The 18017-nt window shown below is 45.7% G+C and overlaps 1 protein-coding gene across 8 annotated transcripts in view; it reads right to left on the bottom strand.

Annotated features, from left to right (window-relative positions):
* adgrl3.1 (adhesion G protein-coupled receptor L3.1) overlaps positions 1-18017 on the bottom strand; it is a 133630-nt gene that overhangs the window by 55169 nt on the left and 60444 nt on the right. For all 8 annotated transcript variants that reach the window (XM_079337861.1, XM_079337863.1, XM_079337864.1 and 5 more), the window contains exons 6-7: positions 8793-8807; positions 6870-7658 (exon numbers count right to left, since the gene is read on the bottom strand). In XM_079337861.1, the coding sequence (XP_079193987.1) occupies positions 6870-7658; positions 8793-8807 (804 nt within the window). The remainder of the gene's footprint in view (positions 1-6869; positions 7659-8792; positions 8808-18017) is intronic.

The following is an 18017-nucleotide window of genomic DNA, read 5'->3' as shown; positions in this document are numbered from 1 at the left end:
CTGCTCTCCTCAGTATTTACTTCCTGCGAGGCTGTGGGTTTCCCTTCCACCCTGTTTTTCCTGGCCAGGTCTGCTTCATTTGGCATCTGCTTTTTGGCAGAACAGAGGAGGTGTGGAGGCCAAACGCACGCAGAGTGCCTGGCTGGGGCAATCCAATCGATAAGGACACACTGCAGGCAGGGAACAGGTGCAGCAGACTCTGCGAGCCAGAGTTCAGTCTCTGCTGAGGCGGCTGTGTCCTAATCTATTCGGGCAGGAGGGATTGAGGCTGCGAGGGAAAAGGCAGGAGATAAATACGAAGACGGGGAAGGGGAAAACTGACAGCAGGGGTGTCGAGCGAGGTGTGAAAGACATTATGGGTTTGAGTTGCCGCGTAGTACGCCGTTTCATTTACAGGATTGCAGATGGTCGACTCCCGATTTATTAAGCAGTTTGACTTGGACACTTTCATTACAGAGAAAAATATCCAAGAAGATGCACGTAGTATGTTGTGAGTCTAAGATCAACAACAGGACAAAAGCATATTTTAAGAAATCAAGGCTAAATTCAAATGTGATGATTTAGAGACAAAATGAAACCTGCTTTCATTTTAAGAAGGAGCTGAATTATCTGAAGTGGTTCTTCATCAGGTCTGTCAGCAGCTTCACACACAGACAGTATGCACACTCACACCCCGAAAAAACAAACAAACACACACACACACACACACTCCCAAAAGCCAGAAATGCTGATGGTTGTACTAATCAGTGATCTGGCGAAAGAGGGCCTCCACTCCAACCATTAACTCTTGTTTTTGCTTCCCCACTTTAGTTTGATTCCAACATTTCCTGAACTGCTTAGCCCTTGTCCCTTGATTGCAATCTGCCGCCAAGGAAGGAAGAAGGGGGAGAGGAGAAGAGAGAGAGAGAGAGAGAGAGAGAGAGAGAGAGAGAGAGAGAGAGAGAGAGAGAGAGAGAGAGAAGGACAGAAGTGAAGGATAAACTAGAGAAAAGGAGAAATAATGAGGGAAAAAGCGTCAAAAAAAAAAAAAAAGGAGAGGAGAGGGAAGTCGGTGTAAATAGGAGGAGGGGGCGGAGGTTAAGACAATAGATACTTCACGCTCGACTTCCTTAGGAAATGGAACTCTGTGATTTCAGCCATTAAGAGTTCAAAGGTGAACCTTTAAATTTCCGTAAACCGACAGAGTGGCAAATAGAGGTCATCGCCGTATAACTGCTTGTTCAATAGATTAGAAGAGAGAGGCAGCACTTGATTAGTCTCTAATTGAGATTGATGATATCACTGCTGACACTGATCATCGCAGGCTGAAGTAAACAAAGCGCTGGAATCATTTTAGATTTACACAGATTCGGACTCTTTGTCACTCTGAGGAAGTGTGTGATATTTTACCCCGTTAAGCTCCTTTGACAAACTTTTGGTTTATGTGGGTTTTTGGCGCCCCCTGTGGACAAAGCATGACCTCTTGTCATTTAAAAAAATATCTTTTATTTAACAGGCATGAACAACTGTTTCCTGCTTTATATCAGTCTTCATGGTGCGGGATGGCCTAGTGGTTATGTTACATGCCACATGTATGTAGGCTGTAGTCCTTGTCACAACGGACGTGGGTTATAAATCCAATCTTGGCTCTTTACTGAATCAGTCTTGTCTCGGTCTTGTCTCGGTCTCGATCCCTAAATGTCTCGGTCTTGTCTCTGTCTTTAACTGTCTTGGTCTTGTCTCGGTCTCGGTCCATAAATGTCTTGGTCTTGACTCAATCTTGGTCCATGTCTTGGTCTTGTCTCGGTCCCTGTCTTGGTCTCGTCTCGGTCTCGGTCCCTGTCTTGGTCTTGTCTCGATCCATAAATGTCTTGGTCTTGACTCAATCTTGGTCCATGTCTTGGTCTTGTCTCGGTCCCTGTCTTGGTCTTGTCTCGGTCTTGGTCCCTGTCTTGGTCTTGTCTCGGTCTCGGTCCCTGTCTTGGTCTTGTCTTGGTCCCTGTCTTGGTCTTGACTCGGTCTCTAAATGTCTTGGTCTTGACTCAGTCTCGGTCCATGTCTTGGTCTTGTCTTGGTCCCTGTCTTGGTCTTGACTCGGTCTTGGTCCCTAAATGTCTTGGTCTTGTCTTGGTCCCTGTCTTGGTCTTGTCTCGGTCCCTAAATGTCTTGACTCAGTCTCGGTCTCTAAATGTCTTGGTCTTGACTCAGTCTCGGTCTCTGTCTCAGTCTCGGTCCCTAAATGTCTTGGTCTTGTCTTGGTCTCTGTCTCAGTCTTGTCTCAGTCTCGGTCCCTAAATGTCTTGACTCAGTCTCGGTCCCTGTCTTGGTCTTGACTCAGTCTCGGTCCCTGTCTTGGTCTTGACTCAGTCTCGGTCCCTGTCTTGGTCTTGACTCAGTCTCGGTCCCTTTCTTGGTCTCGGTCTCAGTCTCTGTGTCAGTCTCGGTCTCAGTCAGTGTGGTCTTGACCATTAGAGCACCTTCCTCAGCACTATAAAGATAATTGCAGTATCACAGTCAACATGGTGATTTGAGACGAGCGGCGAGCAGCAGTAAAACAGAGTTTCCTGCTGTTGAACTTCTTTAACGCGGTCTCTAAGTGGCAGAACAAAAACACCTCCAGGGCTGTGCAGGAAACTTTTACAATTACCTACCTTTCCTGTTCTCCTCATTTCAGCGCGCCGGCTCTATCCTGTAGGATATGCAATCACATTATCTCACCTGAACTTCCGAAAATTAAGTACATGATCACCTTAAAGGGGGACAGCACTAAGAGGAGGGATGTGTTAAAGCACGAAGGAAAAAGTGCTGCAAAGACGAAAGAACAAAAAGTGTAGAGAGAGGCGGAGCAGCAGGAGAAAATGAGAAATGAACAGAGGGAACGTAAAGGTGTTCTTTATGAGGAAGGCCGTGTCTACACGCTGGATCCTCCTCCCTTCCCAAAGATGCAGATAACATGAATAATTTTGCGACTTTGTTGGGGAAACTTTTTCAAGTGTGGCAAGGCAGACTGGAGGTTATAAATTATTCAAGCGTTTCATCGGAGCCATGCCGCTTGCGTAGGGCAGGCCTCTATAATATGCATGTAAGAAGACATGATGAAACAACTCCATAAACAGTAGAGAGCGTTTGGGGAGCGCGGAGTGGGAGGAAAGGGTAACACAACAGACGAGTGACTCCAACTCTGTGTCGGCATTCACACACCAGGCCTCTATAATATATACATCTGAGGACACTTGATGAAATAGCCGTTTGTGATGTGGCGGGAGAAGAAGAGTTGTGGAGTAGGAGGGCAGATTAGGCGCCAGATAAGGGGCGGCGGAGAGAGAGAGACACAAAAAATGCTGAAGAGAAAAAGATATATACGAGGAGAGGAAGGGGAAATATGGAGATTCCTGTCATTGTGAGAGTTTGTGTTTGTGTGGGAGACGGGGCGAGAGAGAGAGAGAGAGAGAGAGAGAGAGAGAGAACGGGTGTTTAAAAGACAAAGGAGGAACACCAACCGACAAGGGAGACAATAAATGTAAGGAGGCAGTTTGCTTTCTTCCTGAGCACCAAGGGAGGCAGAATATGCATTTCAAAAAGGCCGTTTGCTCCCGTGCGCCGCAGCAACGCTGTGATGAAATAGACGGGAGGATACCTTTGAGTTTTTGGTCGGCCTAAGGTGAACTAGATCTCGCTTTTTTTTTTTCTCAATTTCTCCTCCGTTATGCTTAAGTTTCTCAGTTTCTCAGTTTCTCAGTTTCTCAGTTTCTCAGTTTCCACAATGCGATATATCAGGAGCCGAGCTTCAGGTGTCGTTCGCCCCATCAGATTTATTCATTCAGTACTTGTAGTGTTTGGAACTCAGGCGCTACAAACAGGTGGCAACAAAACAAACATGTTTAAAAGCAGCTTCATAGATTTCTTCACACTTTTTTTTTTCCAAGGCACAAAATCAGGACCCACTGAACGCAGCCCCACCAGTTGAGAAACAACAGATTTTGTCACACTGGGATAAAATCAATACTTCTTTCTATTAAGGATTTCCAGATCCGCTTGATCCTTTTTTTTTTTTTTTTTTAAATATTGAGAATCAGCCGATATCGACGCTCGATCCAAAACTTGCACATCATGCAGGAAGCACACGTCTGAGTTTTACGAGGCAACATTTCAATGTGAGTATTATAAACTTAAGGATAAGCTTTCAGACCGTCCAATCCGTGACAGCGCCGAAGAAAGACCTTTCCTCGACTATCCAGAGAGCTGCGGCCAGTTGGAGAAACAAAACACAGTAATTGGTGCTTTTTTTTTTCTTCTTCTTGTTCTCCAATTACGCTGAAACCTCAGCGGCCTACCTCGGCCTTCTCCTAACTCCACAGCACATTTCCTGTCTCTTTTTTTTTTTTTTTTTCTCTTTGAGTTTAAGAAGTCCATATGAGCTGGAACAAAAGCAGGGCGAGCATTACGCTACATCAGTAATGAGTGGAAACCCTCCTGATGGCCCCTTTCCTCGGCCTGTTTCCTGCACTGACTCAGGAAAGAGAACAAAGAGAAACCAGGCTGGATACGTTTGACCACAGTCACCTTACAGAGTGTATTTACTGTACAGTGATCTATAACAGACAGACACCTGTCTTAGCAAGTCTGCAGCCAAATAAAGGCTCTGAAAGAATGTAAGTTGCATCGACTTTGCTCCCGAAGAAGAATGAGAAAATCATGCAGTTAAGTCAGTTAATTTATTCCTCGTCTTCATTGAGCGAGGGCGAGCGAGGAGGAGGAGAGTAAAGGAGTGGGGCAGCATTGATTGTATGTATTTATCCCCCGCTGGTCAGCAGTCAGGCTTGTTGCCGCTCACTGGAGGTCATTCTCCACATTGAATCCCAATTGATCTCCTCTGTGGAGCCTCCAGAGCTCCATCATGAGCGCCGTCACACTGTGACGATAAACACCTACATGCACAGAGAAACACAAACTGCACACACTGTAACTACATTAGCTCGCTACAACGCCGCCAGGCACATCATTACGCATGCATGCACGGACACACACTTTTTTTTCTTACAGCACGGCCTTCCCTCACACACACACACACACACACACACACACGCGCGCACACGCACGCACACTGATCGGTAGAAACTAAGTTTTACACGGCCTCTCTCTATAATTCCTTGTACTGCGCTTCTAACTGCGTGTAAGAGCATGCATTAATTCAGACATCATTTAATAAGACACGCAGCCAGACTGCCTTGACCACTCCATAGAAAGGTGCTGAAAGGCAATTAGGTTGGGCAAATAGCCCTTCAGGCTCCAGGGGCCTAAGCCCTTCCAGCCTGAGGAGGAAGGGAGGGGCGAGCTGGCGGGCGGGCGGACTCACACCTCAAGCCGGAGTTGAAAGAGACAGAGACACCGTGAGAGACACTTTAACTGTTCACATGGAAACTCTGCCTAACATGATGTCTATATTGTGGACGGCAGGAAGCTGCGTTGTCTTGGAGCTTGATGTGACTGACCATGGAGCTTTTCTTTCTGTCCATTTCTTAAAGACGACACTTTATCCCCCTCTTCCCACTTTTCTAACAGTCTCCTGTGGTCTCAATGAAACATCTGTGCTGTGCTTCAATCAGAACCCTCCGTGTTTAGAGCATGTCTCTCTGTGCACACAACAAACACGGGACATTTTGTGGGTCTGTAGACACTCAGGTTACACAAATGTTCAAAAAACAGGGTCGAAGTGGATTTTTCAAAGCCAGTCCCCGTCAAAGGAAGAAGCCGGGGACACGCCTGCTCTTGATGGTGCGTTCGAATACATGACTGCTGCGTGTGAACGTGAACGGAGAGGGCTCGGGAGGTGTGTCAGAGCGGACGCTTCGGGGGGACAAGGTGTCAAGGGCGACATCTACTGGATGAAAAAGTCTCACATGAGTCAAAACGAGTCAATAAATAGTCGAAACGTGTCATTGGCTGATCCAAATCAGTGAACGTCTCCGACAACAAGACTCATTCAAGGAGACCAAACTCGTCATCTGATTTTATTTAGATTCATTCAGCGTTCTATTATGTCTGGTTGGCGCTATGGAAGAAGCTCCATTTGCAGGTTGAAGTATCTGTGAGTGATGACAACCTTTCGACAGCAGCCTCAGGAATAAAACACCAACAAATAGGATAAAAAGGATGAGTCAATTACAGGTTCAAGTGTCTTCAGATCGTCATAATAGCGCCGTATGAGAGCGACGTCCTGCCTTCAGACCCTCAGAGATCCATTCTGGGAGGAAGGCGTTCTCCATGTGAGGAAGCAGCATGACCATGTAACGCTTGACACACTAACATCATCACGAGACAAAGACGTGGAGGAAGACTTTTTTTTTTTTTTTTTCTGAGTGTGCATTTTATCAGCAACTCTACAGGATTAAAAAATAAATAAATAAATCACCAAAGAAAACCGGTTGAATCCAGGACAGAGTTTGTTTGATTGAACTTCTCAAAGCGTGCAGTAAACATGGGCGGCGGCGGCGGCGGTGCTGGGAGTCATAAACGAGAATCATGACAGCACAGATGGAGATTTTTTTTTTTTTCTTCTCTCCTCCTTCTTAAATCGTTTCGCAGAATTAATTATTTGAGACGGATTAGCAGCTGTAAGTATTCCTTATGTCACAACAATTTAAAAAAAGCGTTTATCATGATGAATATTCAAATGAATGAATCTTAAAAGCACGACAAAGATGCCAAGGTATTTCCTGCGAAGATTAACGAAGATCCCATCGCAGCCTGTCCCATTAATTTCGTGGCCAAAGGTTTCCGGTCCTGCATCTTTTTTTTTTTTTTTTTTTTTCTCGTTATTGCATGACGTACTTTGTCAAAGAAAAAAAAAAAAAATAAATAAATTATGAAGTGCAGAAAGAAGGACTTACCGTTGTTGCCGAAGTCCAGCGAGTACTTGACCACGTGGTAGTTATTCCACACGTACAGCAGGTTGTCTCTCGGGTTGTAATCCACGGCGGCGATGTACTGGTAGGAGTTGGGGAAGGGGATGTTCACCGTCATCTCCTTGCTCTTGTCCGTGTTGTACATGTAGTCGATTTTGTTCCCCGTCCCCTCGTTGTCGTCGTCTTCGTACACGGTTTTGACCACGTAGAGGACGCCGCAGATCATGAACGCGTTGGAGGCCGAGCGCTTGTCGTAGCTGGTGTCCCACGAGCCCTCGATGCGCAGCGTGTACGGGTTGAGCTGGCTCACCACGATGCGCCCGTTGTTCTGCTCCGTCGCGTAGATCACCCACAGTCCGTTCTCGTCCACCGCCAGGTCGATGTCCGACTTGCCCCCCCAGCGGTACGGCGAGGTGTCGTGGTAGTTGGCGTTGGCGATGATGGCCTCGCCGCTCTTGATGCGCGTGCGCAGGTCGAACTTGACGATGTTGCGCGTGCGCTCCTTGTTGAAGAAAAGCGCCCCGTCGTAGACGACGAAACCGGTTCCGTCCACTCGATGCGGGAGCTTGTAGGTGGTGGTGGGACGCCCTGCGATGAAATCCTCCTTGGACGAGTACTCTGTCAGCGTGTCCGTGCGGTACGGCGTCCACGGCATGTAGTAGATCTTGTCCGAGGCCTGCAGAGGGTCTTTGCACCAAGCGCCCGACTGGTGGTCCGACTCGAAGAGATGCTCACTCTGGTAGACCCCGCGCAGAATGCCAGGGCACAGAAAGACTGGGGAGTGAAACGACACAGTTTTCACATCACGTCTATTTGAACGCTGTCGCTGTAAAATGTCGATGATTCGCTCTGGATTTGCGAGACGGCGCCTGTGAAACGTTTTGCCTCTTTCCACCAATGTAACACCGTGTTTTAACTTAACCTTAACCACCCGTGAGTGACGATGACATGATAGGCTTACTGTGTTGTGATTTGAATGTTGTTTTGTCGCTGTCATTCTCATGCACAGACGCAGCATGCCTCCTATTCAACAGATAATACCCCGCTCTCACAGCCACGAGAAAAAAGAGAAAATGGCACATTTTGTTCTACTTCCCTCCTTCCCTTTTTATTCCCATTCCTCCCTCCCCGGCTCCTCATTAGTCTCATAGCTCTTTCTTCTCTTCCCTGCCTTTCTATCTCTGTCAGGAACAACCCTGACTGTGGAGCCGAACACGTCTTTTATCGCCTGCTGTTTCTGCAATTGTTACGATAATTCATTCCCCACTCCCGCGCTTGGTATTCCCGTTTTGGAATACTGGGGTCATGTTTTATGAGAGATGTGGGAGACGTTGTAAATTCTGGGAAGCCAGTGCGACTCTGGTCGTGGGGACCTTTGTAATTTAACTGGAATGTTGTCACACACACCCACACACATTCAGACAGGCCAGATGTGCGCTGTGGTTTTCCTATTCTCCACCAATAACACAATTCCAGATCTGACAGCAGAGGCCTGGGAGTATTGATTTAATTGTCATTGACTATTCAAAGCCCCGGCATCATTTTCCTATCATGGGAAAGCATTTGAAATACCAAATGTCACAACGTAACTCTCTGTTCATATGCTCATCATGAAAAAAAAGGCGCTTGACCCAAGGAGAGTTTGTTAAGTGACAGTCTGCACGACGCCGTGGAACGCCGGGAGCGTGTCTAATGAGAACCAGTGTTTCCAAAAAGCCTCTATAGGCTGAGATCAAGAAGTCTTAAAATAGCAGCAGCGACTTTGAAAGAGGTGTCATTCTGCCATGAGCTACAAAACGCTTCAGGCATCAGCATCAAATAAGTGACACCCAACACTCGTTTTTTTTTTTTTTTTTTTTGAGCACGTGTGCGTTTGTGAATGAGGGTGCGCTTGTTTTACAGACTCACCTTTTTGTTCGACTTCTGCGTGTTCCATAGGCGGAAGGTTTGAAGAAAGAAAAAGGGGAAAAAAAGAGAGAGAGAGAGAGAGAGAGAGACAAAAATAGATTAATGATGCAATAATAAGGAAATCATGATAATATAATCTCAGATCTCCATAATCGTTCTCATATTTCATCCTAACCTTGTGAGAGCGCCAGGATGCTCTCCATGTGTGATTGGTAATAACATTACGTAAGCGTCTGCGGAGAGTGCGCTGCAACGGGAAGGCTATCTGACAGTAATGCATCTCACATATGTCACACACACACACACACACACACACACACACACACACGTGCCGTACAGACACAGAGGGAGGAGGAGGAGGGAGAGCGAACGCACGGAAGAACGACGTGGAAAAAACAGGCACGCATTCAGAGTATCTATTGTGGTCCTTATCCTTACAAAATAACAGCGATACATAATGACCTGAGCTAATGAGCTCTTTATTATATGCTAATAGCAACACAGCAATGAAAAGCAGAAAATTGATTTGATTACCGGGATTGCATTTCAGTGGACCAGCCAAAAGCGCCACATTAACATGCTTTCTGTAGCGCACAGTGGGTGAGCAAAAAATGCTTTGTGTGTGTCACCTCCTCTGTGTGACACTGTGTATGAGTGTGCAATCATCTGTGTGTGGAGGTGGGAGCAGACTGAATGCACCGGGTTTGCCTCAACCCTAACACCAATTCCCTGTCTATTATATTCAAAGCTTTATCCTCAGAGCTTCGACGGAGGGAGGTGCATGTTGCCCCCGATACACTGAAATGTGCACACTTGCTCGGAGCCTCTTAAACATATGAATTCCATTCCACCTTGTTCCCAGGGGGACTGAGTGGAATGTGAACACGGCAGAAACCTAATCCTGCAGGCGGTGCCCTTGTGTCTTCTGAGACCGTTAGAGACCTGCTGAATAGAACCGGTCCCCAGAGAGGAGAGGAGGAGAGAGGAGAGGAGGAGGAGAGAGGAGAGGAGGAGAGAGGAGAAAGGAGGAGGAGGAGAGGAGGAGAGAGGAGGAGAGGAGGAGGGGAAGAAGAGGAGAGGAGGAGAGAGGAGGAGGGGAGGAGGAGAGAGGAGAGGAGGAGGAGAGAGGAGAGGAGGAGAGAGGAGAAAGGAGGAGGAGGAGAGGAGGAGAGAGGAGGAGAAAGGAGGAGGAGGAGAGAGGAGAGAGGAGAGGAGGAGAGAGGAAGACAGGAGGAGAGAGGAGGAGGAGAGAGGAGGGGAGAGGGGAGGAGAGAGGAGGAGGAGAGGAGACAGAGGAGGAGGAGACGGAGGAGGAGGAGAGGAGATGGAGGAGGAGAGGAGAGAAAGAGGAGGAGGAGAGGAGATGGAAGAGGAGAGGAAGAGAGGAGGAGAGAGGAGCTGAAACCTCAGAAGAAAAACCTTTAAATGGACTTCCACATACATACAATCCACCAGCGCTACATTTTTTTCACATTACATGGATGCATTCTTAAACACATTCAAGCTAAACTCATCGTATACAAACACATGTGACACACACTCACACACACACACACACACACACACACACACACACACACACACACACACAGGCAACCATTAAATCCTCGGCTCATGAAAAATGCATGGTAACTAGTGCGGCTTAGCACAACTCCCGATAAATAAGCAATCTCTGGAAGGAGATTGTGTTAAACCTAAAACAAGTGTGTACAGTGTGTGTGCGTGTGTGTGTGTGTGTGTGTGTGTGCTTGCATGTGTGTGTGTGTGTGAGTGTGTGTGTGTGTGTGTGTGTGTGTGCATGTGTGTGTGTGTGTGTTGAAGACATAAAATGGTTCACCACAAGTAAGGAAGCAGTTCCCTCGTGAGAAAAGCTTGAAAAGAAAGCAGATAGTGTGTGTGTGTGTGTGTGTGTGTGTGCAGGGTGGTGGTGTGCGATGGAACGCCTGATATTGATGTAGCAAACACACACACACACACACACACACACACACACATATACACACACTTAAACAATACAAAGAGACATTGTGGTTGAGAAGACGAGGATTAATGACACCAAACAACAAGGACTTCACACTGCATGAGCGTATTATAGAACCTCCCAGACACAAAGGAAAACACGCAGAGTTCAAGGTTGCCGGCAGCTAATAGATTTAAGATGAAAAAGTGTGGCGCCAACAAGAACACCAAAATGGCACACAAAATGTCAAACAAATGTCATTCAATTTGTGTTGCTGCTCGTTGTTTCACGAGATTAGCAGAAGCCGTCATCGGTGACCTCATTGCAATATTATTTCTTTTCGAGGCAACTCTATTTTTATTCTCCATGACGAGGGGGGGGAGGGGGGGGGAATGAAAGCACTTCACAAATCACACTCGTTCATCTTTCAGGATTTTTTGCCGGAGTAGGTCGGTTGAGATTTTTGTTCAAAGGTCTTCTCAAGGTTAGCTGGAGCGTTGCAGGATGATGAAACAGATGAGAAGTCTTTGGAGCTACAGCTAGTTGAGCGCGGAGGGTGGCTCCGAGGAGGAGGAGGAAGAGGAGGAGGAGGAGGAGGAGGAGGAATATGAGCTGTGACAACTTGCCAGGAAAGCGTCCTTGTTTCCACGAAAAAACGTCAACAAGAAAGCAGTCGTCTCTCCATCTTGTTATTCGTGATTGGATCCTGCAGAGGCACGGCGACGTGTGCTTTTTTTTATTTATTTTTTTTTATCTATCTGATATCTCTGATTGATCATTTGCCAAAAAAAACAAAAACCTGTCGACTGCACTGCTGAACAGTTAGATGTGCAGCTAAAAGAAAAACCCTGAAGGCTCTGAATGAGTTTTAGAAAACAATAGAAGAAAAAAAGAAGCAAACAGAGGCGCTCTGTCGCCTGTTTAGCTTCACATTCATTAAAAATCATTTAAATATTCATTAATAACCCGGCTGATATCTTCTCAATTTCTCTGAATTTCTTTAATCACATGAACGGCTCTGCACCTTGCACGCTTTCTTCCCTCTCTCTCTCTTTCCATTTCTACTTCTCATGCAGACGCCGTGTTAACCTGACTGCGCTGCAGTGTAAAGATAATTAGCATTTTTATTGAAAGCATATGGTTTATTAAGAGGTATTCGTCTAGGAGGAGGCTGTGTGCGTGTGCGTACTCGTAGGTGTGTGTTACAAGTGTGTAACGTGGGGCTTGGGCACGCTCTCTGCAGACGAGTGGCGACAGCAGCCTTACCACTATTATCTCTGATCTCCAATCAGCTCAGCCGGCTAAAGCCCAAGGTCATTTGTGGACACAGGCGTTTACTTCTCCCTCTCTCTCTCTTCTCCCTCTCTCTCTCTTCTCCCTCTAAGTCCTCTCATCCCTACCTTCCCTCCTCTCACGCCATTTCACGCTGTGCCTTTTCTCCTCCTTCATTCTTCCATCTTTTTTTCCTCCTACCGCTTCCTCCTGACCACCTCTCTCGCTGTGTCTTTTTTTTTTATCAGTTAATTCATTCTCTCTGTTCCTCGTCTGCTGGCCTCGTCTAACCTATTTCTCTCTATCTCCGCTTCAGCTGTCGCTCTATCGGTCCCTCGCTAAAGTCTCCGTCCTTCTGTCTCGTTGGTTCCTTTCCATCTTCCCCTCGCTCTCTCTGGGAAAACACAACGTCGTCTGCATATGTGTACACACGCACACACACACACACACACACAAACACACACATACAGTAAAAGTGTGCGGAGGAGACACACAAACACAAGGACATGATCCTCGCCGAGAGTCTCCACGGCAACACGCACACACTTCTGCCGCTCTTCTCATGTTATCGTGATGAAGTTATTCCAAGGGTCCAATCTGACAGGAGTCTTTAATTGGACAAACAAGAAGGTGATTTTATCTTTTAATTAGCTTTCCTACAGAGCCAAGTTCTTTGTCTAAAATAGGCTGCATGGGTATTACATAACATATCACTGCTTTTCTGATTAATACACTAAATGTGGTAGTAGGCTAATTGCTTCATAACAGCAGTATGAGAGCCAGCGTCTCCAGCAGGAGGATGAGGACACTTTTTTTTTTTTTTTTTGAAGTGGATGACCATGAATTGATAAGTCAGATAAGCGTGTGTCTTGTTTTCAGCAGGAAAGCAGATTTGCACAGATGAAATGTATCGGTGTAGAACAGCTGCCTGGGAGCAGCACTTTGTACAGTTGTGTTCTAATGTACGGATATTTATAGTCCGCCTGCAGTGCAATGAGCAAGTATACACAGGTGGCTAATTACCGCCAGGGCTAGCTGGCTAGTTTGGCACATGACAGCCACACTCTTATACCACAGAGGGAGAAGGAGCGAGATGAAAAAGCGAGCGAGAGAGAGAGCACTTGATTTTTTCTTTTTTTCTTTTTTTTTAGAGTTCTGGAAAACAGCCAGAAACCTGCAGTGCGGGGAGGAGAGAGATGAAGAGCTGTGAAGGTATCGCAAGCCAAAAAAAAAAAAAAAAAAAAAAATCCTGGAGTTAATAACGGTAAAGAGAGGCGCAGGGGCAAAATTTCCCTGAAAACTGAAGCATACATAATTTAATTACCTGTTTTACAACCCACTTTGAGATTTGTTTACAATATGGATGTGGTGGGGAACATAACATCGTTGGATTCCAGCACGGAGGAGAACATCTCCGCTGTGAAGTGCTGCTCCGATTATTTTCTCCCTATGTGCAATCAGGCTCTGATTAGCAGAGGTGACGGCCCGGGGTCAGGCGTTCACGCTCGGAAAAAACCCCACTACTACTGCACTTAACGTCCAGGGACGGCTGCTCTGAGTTATGGCTGTCTCTTGATGTTACGGCCATTTGATGAGCGCTAACGCTGAATGTAAACAGGACTTTGTTCAAGTCGCAGGAGTGTTTTAGGAATGCGACAGTTTGAGCACGCTGTCATATATCCCAGAAAACAAGCCCGTTTTATTGATCCGTCCTGATTTACGATCACACTTTGGAGATATATCACCGCTTAATGTCTTTACAAAATGTTGCTTTCAAAGGAACGCGGCTGACAGCATTGATTTGCTGTGTGAGGAGGCATGCCAGCTTGATCTTAACCGTCTGAATGCCTGCAAACAGGCCTGTCTTAATCTCCGCTGCGTTTTAAAGACGTGTGTCTTTGGTGCTGTATACGTCGGTGACGGGGGGGGGGGGGGGGGGTTTGAGGTAGTCCCGGGGCGTTTAAAGGTTAGATATGGATCCTCGGCTGGTTTTTACCTTCATACAACTTTTCTCATGACCAAACACAACCACAGGAGCCAGGTAGTGTATCACAGTGCTACCTGATCCAGCCTGAACACTTAGTCAGTACACGGAAGCTGCTAATGTACTGTCAAAGGCGCTCGCTCGCCCACTTGCTCTCTCTCTCTCTCTCTCTCTCTCTCTCTCTCTATATCTTTCCATTTCTCTCCAGCTCTCCCCTCTTTGTCCCTCCCTCTGTTAGCTGAGCTCTCTGATGACTTTGGTTTCAGATGCTGGCTATTTTTTGCAGTGGAAGGAGGGGTGAGTCGGGGGGGACGTTACCCTGACCGACCCATTGTTTATCAGATCAGCATGCAACTCATCTCCCCTTGCTCTCAGTCGTTCCTCAGCTGCGGTGCATCTAAAAAAAAACACACCCAGCGCTCCACTTTCCAGCTCTGAAAAACGTGCAGACAAGTTTTCTGTTCACAGATGAGGCAAGAATGAAATGACACAAACAGGACACACACACACACACACACACACACACACACACACGCTGTTTTTCATGCATGTCTGTTGTGGAGGTGTTTGAGTGTGTGCACGCGCACTCTGTGGGGCATTAAGCAGGTATCAGGTTGTGTTTCCATCTGCTCCAGAGAGGGCTCTGATAGTCCTATTATTTAATCTGCTGGTCATTCTAGACGCCAGGCAAGGGCTGTTTAGCCAGACATAATTGAATGCTTCAGTGTGAGAGATCACCTTGGCCGTCTGTATGGACCGTGGTGCCAAGGCTGCACTCTCAGACGACGTCAGACAAAGAAGCCTGAACGAGGATCTGAGTGTTTTCCTGAAAGCACTTCAGAGGGAATGGTTGCATGAAGAAGGAGGGAAAAAAAAAAAAAGAACGCATCCTTCTTCAACGTGACGCTCATTTCTGTCACGATATCGCCGAAAGACAACGAAAAAACTTGTCCCTCAAAATATTCTTTAATACATCATAAAGTTGTGAAAAATGCTCGATACTTTTAGAAATCAAACGTTCTCAAACTGGGGGGGTCGGGACCTAAAAGTGGGTCACGCTGGGTCGTGAACGTGTTCAACTTTTTTAAACGTGTTCTGAACACTTTGAATGAATTCATCTGATTGATTCAAGAATATTTTTTCACTGACTTCGAGTTGGTGGAGTGTGCTGAGGACAGATCAGCTAAAAGCCCACCTGTCTAAAAAAAGCACAAACATGGAAATGTTCCTGCACAGAAATGTTGTGACAAACATAGAACCTTAGATTTGATTGGACAGTGGATTGAGTATGAAATCAGGGAAAGCGATCAGACAGAGCTAACGCTCCTCATAAGAAGTTTCCTTAAAACTATCGGGCAGTTTACTCGCAACATCTGCAAATCATTTTAAGTGAGTCTCACTCCAAGTTCTGATTGTTTTACATTCACAGACGAGACATAATGGATGTTTGAAGATGGATTTTTTTTTTTGGTTGATGTTGTATAAAAGCCCTATTTTCTTTCAAGTGCAACTCCAGATATTTCCATTTTGAAGGTGCAGAGGAGTTTGTAACAAACAACAACATGCCAACAATAAGAAGCTCGGCACATCATGCGGACCAAAATTGACATGTTTTCACTTCCTGACGCCCACGCTGCTTTCCCGAATCGTCTGTGTGATCTTTGGAAATAACACCATGTATCGAGGTCACGCACGACGCCGCAGTGCGAAGCATTCAGTTCAACGTTTTCATCTATCAAAGACATAACAGCAGCAAGTCAAATGCAACTTGATCCTTAAAGGGTCTATAATTTGTGCACAAAGGAGGCAGTGTTATTATTTCATTCTTCATGCTTAGCAGAAAATGAGTTTTACAGCTGCTTCGTTTGCCACCCCGGGAACAAATAAAGTTTTTTTGAATTGAATTGAATTGTGCTTCAGAATTCAACCCCGACAGAAAAACTCAACGTTTGGACTCAACAGGCATGACGGCAGGTAGATGAAAAGACTCTGGATTAATTGAGAAAATGTCTTTTTGTTTCACATATGATTTCCTTTCAGTGTGTTCATAAAAAGTTCTGTGGGGCGTAGGTGGCCTAGTGGTTAGAGCGTGCAACCTATGACAGAGGCTCAAGACCTGTGGCTATTTTCCTGCATGTCATTCCCCACGCTTTGTCTCTATGTCTCTCTCTCTTTCTCTCTCTCTTTGTCTCTGTGTGTGTGTGTGTGTGTCTCTCTCTCTCTCTCTCTCTCTCTCTCTCTCTCTCTGTCCCGGATTTCTAAATCTATCTCCTGTCCTCTCTCAACAGAAAAATCCTTGAAATCAAAAACAGATTACACATACTTGCTACTTAGTAAGTCTAATGCTTAAGTTGGCTGGCCGTGTGTGTGTGTGTTTGTGTGTGTGTGTGTGTCAGCCCGCCCACACACAGCTACAACATGCAAATAAGCAGAGTAGCCGGAGAACATAGCTGCAGCTACAAGTGGTGAAAACTCTGCAAATCAAAAAAAAAAAAAAAAAAAAATTACATTTCTATTTCAGTTCAAACGTTTCACCGCCGAGGAGCTGACAGCCCTTAAAGAAAACCGGCCTTCCTTTGGCTCCTGGCGGATGTTATTTTCAGGCCCTGCATCCAAACATGTGCCAAAACATCACTATCACCCGCCTTTGAAAAGAGCATTTCAACACCTATTGTAAGAGAAAAATCACAGTTAGGAGGAATTTCATTTACTTTAGAAATCTAGTTCTCCTATTTCAGCATCGCCTCTGTAAGCTTTAATGTACTGTGACATAAACATTAAGGGGAATTAAACCTTCCTAAATGCACAAAGGAACAACCCTCAACCCTGAAATATTTATTACACACACGCTGTAACGTAGATTTCTGTGGACAACTATGCTTGTAAAAAAAGAAAGTGTTTCCCTGTTGTTTGTATATTTTGCGAGCGTGTCATGGTGAATGTTTCGCCCCAGTGAATACAACCTCCCTAGTCTGTTATCACTTTGTCAAAGGTCATGTCTCCATCTGTCATCGCTGGGGCCAATCCCAACTCTTGTCTCCGTCTTCCTTCCCTCGGACTTTCTCCGCACCTCCGCGCTCTCATGGTTGCCCTCGAACATTGACACTAATGATTAAATTGCTGCAATTTGTTTGATTAAATCTGCGTGACGTCGTTCACGAATCAGTACTAAACGGCTCCTTTAATAATCAAAGTTAGTAAACAACGATAGTTATTATCTTAAGAGGCTAAAAAGTCACGTTTCACACAATGCCCAAATCATTTCACTGATGATGACATTGTCACGATACCATGGCAACAAAAATTGCACACAAACTCTTTCACTCTGTCTCAATAGCATGAACACAGTGACAACATTTCAGTACCCGAGTGTTGTCAATGTATTTGTGCAATTATCACTATGTCACCTCCCCCGCTCTTTGTATGTTTGTTACATGAACACGTTTTTTATTACTTATGAGCATTCGTTGACTTTGTTGACTGGAACGGACCACAGCTGCTGCTCTCTCTCTCTTTTGGTGTAAAATCAGACTGAGGATCTGATGGGGTTTTTTTTTAAAGCTTCAGTTTTTGGATAACATCAGTCATAAAAAATACAAAATAAATGTGAGATTTATTATCAAAATGGAATATGGAATTTTGATTTTGAAAAGATAAAGCAGCACATTAGAATATATACTGATGATACAACAATAATAGATATAAGAAAAAAAGTGTCAGAGCTCCTCAGAACATGTGCGTGAAGTGTGTTGTTGTAAATCCACTCTGATCCTGTATCTGATCATGTCTATAAACCCCTCTATTTCAGCCCTGCTCAGAACAGGCTGTTTCTGTGTCTGTAGCTTTAAATATGTAAATGAGCTGTGTCTGACCACGCCCCCCTCTCTGGAAGGGCTTTCTGGCTCCATGTCCTATTGTTTACGGTGAGAAGGCAGACTCAGAGGGCAGAACAAACACCTAGCTGTGGGAGTGTCACCCACCTGGAGGAGGGGGGTTACTGCCCTTTGTG

The sequence above is a fragment of the Symphodus melops genome, assembly GCF_947650265.1.
Source record: "Symphodus melops genome assembly, chromosome: 2".
Lineage (NCBI taxonomy): Eukaryota > Metazoa > Chordata > Actinopteri > Labriformes > Labridae > Symphodus > Symphodus melops.
Note: the sequence above shows the minus strand (reverse complement) of the source record. Positions and strands in the feature narration are given on the sequence as shown.